Source organism: Hordeum vulgare, chromosome 1H (assembly GCF_904849725.1).
Source record: "Hordeum vulgare subsp. vulgare chromosome 1H, MorexV3_pseudomolecules_assembly, whole genome shotgun sequence".
NCBI lineage: Eukaryota > Viridiplantae > Streptophyta > Magnoliopsida > Poales > Poaceae > Hordeum > Hordeum vulgare.
Genome location: NC_058518.1, coordinates 1,470,834 through 1,482,113, shown reverse-complemented (window position 1 = coordinate 1,482,113; position 11,280 = coordinate 1,470,834). Strand labels below are relative to the sequence as shown.

General features: G+C 42.2%; 1 protein-coding gene across 1 annotated transcript; it reads left to right on the top strand.

Moving 5' to 3' along the window:
* The first annotated feature begins 5,481 nt into the window (after positions 1-5,481).
* Positions 5,482-7,562, top strand: LOC123438681. Its single transcript, XM_045115904.1, has 4 exons — positions 5,482-5,643; positions 5,995-6,539; positions 6,682-6,745; positions 6,852-7,562. The coding sequence occupies exons 1-4, from the start codon at positions 5,605-5,607 to the stop codon at positions 7,323-7,325; spliced, it is 1,122 nt and encodes a 373-aa protein (XP_044971839.1). The 5' UTR covers positions 5,482-5,604; the 3' UTR covers positions 7,326-7,562.
* Positions 7,563-11,280: the final 3,718 nt, after the last annotated feature.

The window sequence follows — 11,280 nt, the reverse complement described above, 5'->3', positions numbered from 1 at the left end:
AGTGAAGATGTGGTATTGAGCAGAATAGTGAAGACGTGGTATGAGAAAATTCATCGCAAAACCTGTGATCCCCTCTTAATAGTGCGGGATCCCTATACTCAAGAATAGTAAACTTAAAAGGATAGTCTACATCATCTTTTCTCAATCCCGAGACTTCCTGACATATAAATCCTGATCTTCTCAGTCCACCTTGGCACATAATTCTCAATCTACTAAAGTACTTGCCATCCTGAGATACACTCAACAAATAGGATTAGTTTCCTATGTATGTGTTGTCATTAACACCAAAAGTCGATTAGGGGCATAACATGCACTTTCAAGGGGGACCTGGCTGGATTAGATCTCGCCGTCTTCCGAGTCGCCCTCGGAGGTGGGTGACGCGGGGGACTCTGTAGTATGTGGTGTAGCATTATTGAAATAGTAGAGGGACACTAGACCAGTGGACCCCGCTGGTATCGAAGTATATGTTTGTTAGGGAGATGAAAACCATTCTGTGAACTTGGGTTATTCATTTTAGTGTGAACTCTGTTGTACTTTAAATTTGTTACGATTTGGTATGTGGCTCCTATGAATCCAAAAAAGAACCAAGTCTCAGGGGGTGGCCATGACACTGAAGAGTCGACGCAGGATAAACCAAGACGTCCTTGGAAGAGGAAAATTTATCCTGTGTCGACAGTATGTAGAAGTGCGCGAGTAAAACAATTATGATGAAAAATAAAAGGGATTTTTTTGAAACCGCAGAGGTCTTGCAGACTTGGCTAAACGGAGGTTCCTGGCGGAGGCATCAATGGAGCATAAATGAGACTTTATGGCTTTACAAGAAACGGGTAGAGATAATTTTACTCCACATGTGAGGTAGATTTTGATTGGCATTGCTTACCATCAAGGGGTCGATCCAGAGGGATACTCTTGGTGTCAACTGTAAAACACTAGAAGTGCTTAATGTGGTTTCTGGTGATTTTACCGTCAAATCTCAAGTGAGATCGAAGTTGATGGTTTTCGATGGGTTCTAGTGGTTGTCTATGAAGCAGCTCAATAGGAGCTAAAAGCTGGATTTCTTTCAGATCTGGTGAGGGTCTATGGAAATGAACGATTACCAATTTTAGTTAGTGGATACTTCAATATAATTCGACGATGAGAAGAGAAATGATAATTTCAATGCTAGATGGTCATTCATGTTTAACATGATTACTGAGATTCTCAACCTGAGGGAGATAGACCTCACAGGCGGAAAATTTACGTGAGCAAACTCTTTACCCGTTCCGACTTATGAGAAGCTACATCGGGTGCCCACCAACATGGTGTTGGAACAGAAGTTTCCTACGGTAATGGTCCACTCTCTGCGAAGAGCAATTTCTGATCAAACTCCACTTCTTGTTGACTTAGGGGAGGCGACACATGTGGGTAATAAAAATGTCTTTCCTTTCAAAGTAGGATGCTTCAAGAGAGAAGGGTTTCTAGAGCTAATAGGAAATCAATGGGCCAAAGAAACTAGTGGGAATACTAATATGGACAGATGGCAAAATAAAATCAGACATGTACGTCAGTTCTTGTGGGGTTGGGCCAAGAATCAGAGTGGTATATATAGAGTGGAAAAAGAAAGGCCTATTCAATTCATAAACGGGTTAAAATTGAAAGCAAAAGAATCAGTACTTAATCATATAGGTCGAAGTAGGAAGGATGAGGCTAAGGAGAGACTTCGCCATTTACTTCGAGAGGAAGAAATTAAATGAGCACTAAGAGCCAAAGTGTCTAGAGTCGTCCAGGGGGATGACAACACACAATTTTTCCACATGATAGCTAATGGCAAACGTAGAAAGAAAAGAATAACTCAGTTTGAACAAGATGTGGGTACAACTGTAGGACATGAGAATCTCAAATTGTATATATCTGAATATTATTAAAAGCTATTCGGGGCTCATGAAGATAACTCTATATCTCTTGATGAGGGCGTAACAGAGGACATCCCTCAACTCAATGACGAAGAGAATGAGGTAATGTCAGCTCCATTGATCGAGAAAGAGGTGTTCGAAGCAATTATGCAAATGAAAAAAAACAATGCTCCTGGAAGATTGGTTCCTAGCTGAGTTTTATAAGAGGTGTTGGTATATTATTAAATATGATCTGATGCCAATGTTCCATGACTTATTTAGTGGACAACTACAATTATTTCACCTAAACTTTGGAACAATCACATTTTTGCCAAAGAAAGAGGGGGCCATGCGAACTAAGCAGTTCAGGCTGATTTACTTGCTTCATGTAACACTACTATAATCAGATAATTTGCCATCAGCCCAGGCTTTGCCATCTGCATGCTGACGGCAAAGAAGTTATTTGATGTTTGCTTCCACAAAACACACGACAAAGAGTGGACTGCTGGCAAATATGCTATTTGCCATCAGTGCATTCTTTGTCGTCTGCCAACGGACGGCAAAGAGCCCAAAGGCAGACCGCAAAGAGTATGACCTAGCCCGGCTAACAAGTGGGTTGTTTGTCGTCTGCTAGTAGACGCCAAAGAGCCCAAAGACAAACAACAAAGAGGATGACCTAGCCCGGCCAATAGGTGGGTTGTTTGCCCTCTACCTTTAGGCTCTTTGCCGTCTTCTAGCAGACGGTAGAGAAGTTCACCTATAACGGCCGTTACCCTCACCCCCTCTCTCTCCCACCCCCTCTCTCTCTCCACGCCACTCCCCCCTCTCTCTCTCTCCCCACCTTGACTACCGCTGTCACCACACTGGCACCCCACCCTCCTTCCCCTGGTGGTTGCCTCCTCCTCCTCCCCGGCCCACCACCGCCCTGGCCCCCCTCCATGCCGTCGCGCGGCCACCTCGGCCCCCCGCCGCCCCAACGACCGGCTGCCCCGGCCGCCCACCGCCTAGCCTCCCCATCGCCTGACCACCTTCGGTAAATTGTTTTCTTTGTTTTTTTATTTTCTCTGTTTATTAGGTTATTAGGTTAGTTAGGTTAGAAAAAAAGGAAAAAGGAAAAAAAGAAGAAGAATAAGAAGAAAAGAAGAAGGAAAAGAAGAAAAGAAGAAAAGAAGAAGAAAAGAACAAGGAAAAGAGGAAAAAGGAAACAGGAAAAGAAGAAGAAGAAGAAGAAGAAGAAGAGAAGAAGAAGAGACAAAAGGAAAAGAAGGAAGAAGAAGAAGAAGAAGAAGAAGAAGAAGAAGAAGAAGAAGAAGAAGAAGAAGAAGAAGAAGAAGAAGAAGAAGAAGAAGAAGAGAAGAAGAAGAAGAAGAAGAAGAAGAAGAAGAAGAAGAAGAAGAAGAAAAGGAGGAGGAGGAGAAGAGGAAAAAGGAAAATAAGGAAGAAGAAGAAGAAGAAGAAGAAGAAGAAGAAGAAGAAGAAGAGGAAGAGGAGAATAAAAGAAGAAGAAGAAGAAGAAGAAGAAGAAGAAGAAGAAGAAGAAGAAGAAGAAGAGGAAGAGGAGAATAAAAGAAGAAGAAGAAGAAGAAGAAGAAGAAGAAGAAGAAGAAGAAGAACAAGAACAAGAAGAAAAAGAAGAAGAAGAAGAAGAAGAAGAAGAAGAATAAGAAGAAGAAGAAGAAGAGGAGAAGAAGAAGAAAAATAAGAAGAAAAAGAGGAGAAGAAGAGAAAGTGGAGAAGAATAAGAGCATAAGAAAAGAACAAGAAGAAGAGAAGAAGAAGAAAAGAATCAGTAGTAGTAGAAGAAGAAGAGGAGAAGAAAACGAAGAAGAGGAGAAGAAGAAATCGAGGAGAAAAAGAATAAAATAGAAGTGGAAAAGTATTGGGATTTATCAATATTGAGAAAAATATTGAATAATATTGAATAAAATAGAAGTGGAGAAGTATTGAGAAAAAGAATAATATAGAGATTTTTCTATCGTGATTGAATATTCGTGTTGATCGTGTGGATTACAATGTGTAGTTGTTTCGTCGTTGTGAGGGTCTGGTGTTCGACGACATCCCCGTGCGTTCGACGAGCGCCCTGCGTTCGTGGGGGAGCAAAAATGACATATCCTTCTCCCCCTTCATTTGCTCTGTTTCGGTCTTCGTGTCGATGACACTTGCTAGATATTGGTATATTCAATCATCAGTATGCGTGACTAGTATGTGTCTCCCGTTTGAAAGGGTGCCATCTATAAATATGCATGTCTTTGCATATTTATAACCTCCATTCTTTTGAATTGTCCACGTTATCCATGGACAGTCCGAGTATGGGTAGATTTGGTTCGTTTTCAATGAGATGCTCCAGATGCAATGCAGAATTTCGTCATTGCCTCTCTGTTGTTCTCCGAATTCAATGAGGCTTGGAGGACCCAGGTGGATTCTTTTGTTTGGAAAGCTAGTGTTGGGATTAAGATGAATGATGGCATAGGTCATTACTTTCAAACCCACAAAGGATTGAGATAGGGAGATTCGATGTCCACGATCTTATTTAACATAGTAGCATATATGCTAGCAGTTCTCATAGGTCGTGCTAAAGAGAATGATGTAGTAAGAGGGCTAGTTCAACATATTGTGGATGGAGCTGTGTCCATCTTGCTATATGCGGATGATACGATTCTTTTCATGGAACATGATATTGCCAAAGCTAGAAATATGAAGTTGATACTATGTCTGTATAAACAGTTATCCGGATGGATTGAAGTTTAATTTTTAAAAGAGTGAATTGTTATGCTTTGGGCATGCCAAGGAAGAATAGGATGCCTAGAAAAAATTATTCGGATGTGACATAGGTTCTCTTCCATTTAACTACTTGGGCATCCCTATTCAACATTGGAAACTTACCAATAAGGAATGGAAGCGTATAGAGGATCGGTTTGAAAAATGACTAAGTTGCTGGAAGGGCAAGATTATGTCTTACGGTGGGCGGCAAGTGTTAATAAATTCAGTATTGACAAGCTTGCCTATGTTTTTATTATCATTCTTCGATGTACCAGTAGGGGCACAGAAAATACTTGATTTTTATCGATCCCGATTTTTCTTGCAAAGTGATGATAGTAAAACAAAATACAGATTAGCTAAATGGGACATGATGTGCAAGTCTTTTTCTTGCGAGACGGTATCACTGGCACCTAGCCTATTAGCTAATCTGTATTTTGTTTTACAGAGGACGTGATAGACATGTATCACTGGATATCTTCAATCGACATGGATGACGACGCACTAATAGGCTAGGTGTCTAGTCCTCGGGGTCTATCTTTATCTTGCGAGATGTGGCATGTAATTTTTCATTTTTATTGTGAGACCTTGGATATTGCGCTTGTTTGGAACCTTTTTATTCAATAAAATCGCTGCATGCATCATCATAATGCAGAGGCCGGGGTAATCCTATTTTTTCAAAAAATATATCTAGGTCATTATTCACAAAAAGAATAGTGTCCTTCGTATATTGTAAAATAGATAGACATTAAATGAGGAATAATATCGCTAATCTGTCTGGCCACCTTAGTCCTCTCGAGGAAGACCCTTCTTAGTCTGAAAATAGTCTCCAGATGGTTAGTTGGTTATCATTATTCACTGTTTCTCCTCTGCCAATGCCTGTCTTTTATAAACACCGACCATTCTTGACGAAACCGCCGTGTGAGACAGGACACAAAAAACAATCCCGCCCAGGTGAAGCCCCTTTGCTTGTGCCATGGCCGCCGTCGTCGCCGTGGAAAGCTTGAAGCCCGAGGTGATGCGCCTGCTCCTTCCCTTCCCCTGTTGGGAATGTCAGTTTGTATGTTACTTCGAGGCGTTGGTGGGATTTTTTGGTCGAGGCTTTGAATGGATTTACTTGTTTGTTCTTGTTCTGTTCATGGACGTACGTATACGTACTTTCTTTGCCTTTCACCCGGCCATCCCAGTGGATGGACAGATCTCATCTGGACTAGTGGGTGTAATCGAAACAACTTTGTTTGTAAAATAAAAATTAGTGCTCAAAGTTAGACATAGAAATATGAAATGGCCTAGTATACAAAAACTTTTGATATGTTATATGTTGTAATTATGTAGATATGACTAACTAGGAAGTATATTTTGTCAGGCTTCCACCATGTCTGGCCAACCAGTTGAGTTAAGTCCAGGGCAGCTGCATAAGCTAGCCGAGCTGATCCATCGACAAGAAGTGCAGAAGCTTCAAGAGCTCAAGTTCGAGTCATACGCAGAGCAACAAAACTATCTCAAAGACGCCAGAGAGGCCCGTGATAAGGTGTACCATATCCTTGACAGTGCACAGGAGATGGTTACGGAGGCCGAGGCCGACAATGACGCCACCAAGCAAGAGATTGCTAAGGATGTCTATGAGTACTGCACCAAGGCCATCGGAACATCCCTCAAATTCATCCGTAGTTACAACACCCGTCTCACCTATCTTGACAAGCTCAAGACCCATAGTGATGATCTCATCAAGCAGCTAAAGTGGCTTGATCCGGTCACCCAACAGAAGGAAGCTCAGCGCCTTGCTCTTGAGGCGGGCATGTACAAGAAAGCCGCGCTTGAAAATGCTGAAAAGTTTCAACATTTTATACCAAACCAATTCTCAAAATGGCTCAAGGATAACAAAATCAAGTTTGAGGACCTGGTAACAGAGTATGTCCCTACAATTATTATTATTATTTTATTATTATTTTATTTTTATTGTTACTACTAGTACTACTACTACTTTGGTATTATTATTAAATATTGTTGAGCACAAAATGAGTCTACAATTGCTTTTCCATTGTACTTGCAGTAATATGGCAAAGCTTGGTTTTAAGGGGCCTTTTAAAAACTTGGGTGATATCCAAAAGCTACAGGTATGAACTAATTAACTTACTCTCTAAAGCTCTTGGCATTAAATTAGCAATGTTTATGGTGAAAGTGGCACTGAATATCAACACTGCAATTTATCCCGTTTCTCAGGTATATGACAATATTATTGCGGCAGCGGGACATGGAAAACCTTCGGTGACTTACACATTTGAAGCTTTGGGAAAAGTTGGGGTTGCAGCCTTGGTTTTTACAGCGGCTGTAATGGTGTGGGACATATACACAGCGGAGGATAAGCTGCAGGCAGCCGTTAGGGATGCAGTGAATGCGTTAACCTCAGTAGTCGATCTTGTGATTGGACAGGTAGTTAATACTGCTGTAAGAGCTGGATTCGCAGCACTCAACGTCCAGATCGCTTCAGCAGCTGTCACGGTGATTGGATCAGTCGTCGGGTTCGGAATTGGTGTGCTCGTTGGGGTTGCTGCAGGTGCGTTGCTTGACTTGATTTTCGGCAGTGGAACTAGCAATGTGCAGATAACAGACGGGCTTAGTGGTTGTCGTGTGGCTCCTATGCCCGATGGTCTTGAGCTCGCTCGCCTCATTAAGCACAACTACCCGGACATGTAAACTCATCATGCAACTATGCTACTACTCTACTATGGTTGCTATCTTCTGTAGTTGTTGCTGCCACTGCTATATTATTGTTGTATTGAAGGGATATAGTTACCTCTTGTGTAAGTGCATAAGTGCCTATTGCGCACTTCTAAGATAAAACACCCGACCCCACGAGGTAGCTGTTGTATTCCCTGATACCATAATCTTAATTATATACTTCATGAATGAATATGTACTCAAGCTTCCTTTTGTCGTGGTATGTACATGTTATCATGCTCATATAAACATACTTGTATGCATTACATAATATAAGTCCATATATTGTAACTTAATATGTAAGTGCACACCTACAATAATTTCGCTTGGTCACCAATCGAAGACAACTAAAACCCACCTGCTTATATTTTTGGACATGCCGTCGAATTATCAAGTGGATACAACAAAAATGAAGCTTGAACAAGGTAATGATGAAAAAAGAAACTCTATTTCTAGGTATATAATCAACTCGGGCCAATCTAGGTGGTCCACCCTTGGAGCTCGAGATGTACAACCATCCAAGTCAATCATGTGTTATCACCCACTTTTTCACAAACCTAGCAGCTGCATGCGCTGGGCTAGAAAACTGACCAACGGCCTTGCACAACCATACCCTCCGTGTCTAGTCGCCATCCATAGATTGTATGTCACCACCAAAGACAACCATCAAATATGGAGTGAGAAGCCGTCACAAAGACCTTTATGCGTCCATCTCAATCCGCAATGAGGCCGCCACCGTAGGCCCAACTTGTCATCACACGGACCAATACCGATAGCGGAGCATCTCGCCTCTGACTTGGCATGACCCGGTGCCTCAGAGGGCCCCAAATCTCCATGCTTATTGTGTCATTCCCAAGATCAATAGCAGCCACACACAGTCGATGATGAAATACAATGAATACACCTCATGTAATAGTATTTACAACGAAGGACCAGTGATTTACAATACACACCTGCTTATCTCATGGCTAACTTATCATACAGTTATGAAGCAGAGATAACTTTCTGGTCTTGTGGCGTCCACCAACTCACGTGCAAGTGTTGGGTATAGTGTCGTAACCCTAGTTTGCAACTTTGCTTGAATACGGTAAACGTGCAACATTATATGTTGCAGCCATAAGGGTGAGTACATTGAATGTAATGGTAAGCTACACCAGGATTGGTTGGTTGGAACATAAAAATGCAAGTTGTGGTGGCTAGTTTTGTTTTACTCGAAAAATAGTTCTTCCCTACCTTTGTAATAGTGCTCTACTCTAATAGTTGGATATACCATATCATGCGGTAATCCTGGAAGCATCGTATCATGCAGAAGTCCTAAGATATAAGAACTTGAGTATGTGGGTGTACGTATCAAACTTTAGCACCAAGCTTCCATCGAGAGACCCATGTTCACTCCCAGTCCTCGGACAAACAACACCACATTAGTTTTACAACAACATATGATGAGATCAAAAAGACAAGTCTACGATTAGTTTCTCAGAAGTTGTCCATAACCCGCTTTAAGGACGTGGATTTCACCTAGATGAGCGGTGAATATGCGCTTTAAAATAATTATGATTTAGGATTGAACGAATGCGGAATAAAACTAACGTTTAATTTGTCCAGCACAAAACCTAAAACAACTAGGCTCACCTATGTGCACCAGTAACTTATGCTAAGAAAGATAAACAACTAAGTGATAACAATATATATAACAAGAAAAAATATGGCTATCACAAACTAAAGTGCATAAGTAATGGGCTCGGGTAAGAGATAACTGAGGCACGTAGAGCTGACGATGTATCCCGAAGTTCACACCCTTGCAGATGCTAGTCTCCATTTGGAGCTGTGTGGAGGCACAATGCTCCCCAAAAAGCTACTAGGGACACCGTAATCTCCTCACGCCCTCGCACAATGAAAGAGGTCATGATTCCACTAAGGGACCCTTGAGGGTGGTCATCGAACCTGTACAAACAAGACTGGGGAAATCTCTACAGATTAATTGGAGGCTCCCAACAACACCAGAAACTTCACCACAATGGATTATGGCTTCGAGGTGACCTCAGTTGCTCGGAGCAATCTCCACAACCTAATTGGAGACCCCGATGCTTGCGCGGAGCTTTACACCATGTTTGAGCTCCGAGGCACAACCAACCGTCTAGGGCACCAAAGCACCCAGGAGGCACGACTCTAGGGTGCCCAAACAACCAAGAGTAATAAGCCTCTCAAACTTCAGTTCCTCGTATCACCTTGGAGAACTGAAACCTATGCACCAAATGCAATGCAATGGCAGTAGCGTGGGTTAGAAGCTTACCAGTGACGTGGGGTGCCGCGCTACTGCTAGCTCGCTACAACTAACTTTTAGCAGCAGCGCAGGGCAACCTGCGCTGCTGGTATATTTAGATAGCAATATCGTGGGTAATTGAACCGCGCTACTGATAATAGCTGCAGCGCACCCACTTGAGGAGCGCTAGTAATAAAAGCTCGCTGCAGTTGAAGCATGACCCACGCTACTGCTATAAATTTCTGGTTTTTTTCTACTTCCCATTACCTTTTTGTATTTGAACAGATATTATACAATAATATAATAAAATCAAATCATACACATACAAATAGTCTCAGAAAATCATGTCATCATCATAAACATTATCCAACACAAATCATGTCTCCCGTCATCATCTTGAAATAGCAATACATGTTTTGACATGTCTCGAGTACTTGCAACTATATTGTCATCCATCTAAACAATAATGATGTAAAAGAGAAGGGATGTTACTATAAGTGAGAGCGAAACCATGCAATACATGAGGCGGCGGTTCTAGTTCTTCTCTCGCGCTAGCGTCCACCTCAAGTAAGTAGCTTCTGCTTCTTGTCTGCTATCGAACCCTTTATGGATGTCTCCCGAGAAACCATCCACTCGAGTCTCACACTCGGGCCACTCTTTTTGCACTCTCGAAACTTTCTGTATGTACACGACATAGCACTTCTTCGCCATCACGGATCTATGTACCAGTTAGACATGCATCTTCATCAAGGGAATCAATAAAAATATGCAACATAATATAATTGAGAAACACAAAAAGAAAGGGTGTTAGCAAATAGATGCAACATATAGTAAACATAATTAATCAACGCAGGTTCATCGCACCCAAGCTAATTAACTAGAGGTACACAGGTCATCATTTACCCAGACTAACAAACTATATAGCGCTACGCAAGTTTGGCAGGGACCGTTGACATCACAAAGAGTTTCATCGCTACATAAAGTACGAGTTCAACCGACATTGTTTGAGTTGGCATACATAATCTGCAGCACGTACCGGACATTATCTCCAAAGGGATAAGTGAGGATCACTCCGGCTCCCAAACCTCCGAGATTCGTGGACCCGTTGCATGGTCCAATGAGCGTAAGTGCTATACTCTTTGGGGAGTTCGGCCTCTGTCCATTCATCGACAAAGCCGGTCAACACTTGATATTTAATTGCTCGTAGTGGCTTGTAGGTGATCTCAAATGGTAGGAGCTCGATGTCCCATTTGGCAATTCGACCGGTGGCGTCCTTGTTGTCAATTATATGTCACCGTGACCGCGCATTCCTGAAAATAATGCCCAAGTATGTGTGACGCCATGAATACCGGGTAAGCAATCTTCTGGTATTGCGGGTATCTTGTTTTGCATGGGGTAAACACCTCGGATACATAATAAACAGGCCTTTATTCCTTAGTTGGTGACCCTCGGTTTCACGCTCTACGATGAGGACCGCGCTCACCACTTGATTGGTGGCTGAGATGTATAGCAACATCGGCTCCCCTATGTAGGGTGTTGCGAGGATGGGGTTGCTAGCTAGTAGATTTTTTATTCCTTCCAGAGCCGTCATGGCCTCCTCGGTCCACTTCAAGTTCTTGGTCTTTTTCAGCAATCTACAGAGTGGGAGGGCCTTCTATCGGAGGCGAG

Excerpts from the sequence above, each read along its gene's own strand:
- LOC123438681 (XM_045115904.1), top strand. The coding sequence starts at position 5,605 with ATGGCCGCCGTCGTCGCCGTGGAAAGCTTGAAGCCCGAG. Across the intron at positions 5,644-5,994 it reads TGGAAAGCTTGAAGCCCGAG|GCTTCCACCATGTCTGGCCA; the intron begins GTGATGCGCCTG and ends ATATTTTGTCAG. Across the intron at positions 6,746-6,851 it reads GTGATATCCAAAAGCTACAG|GTATATGACAATATTATTGC; the intron begins GTATGAACTAAT and ends CCCGTTTCTCAG.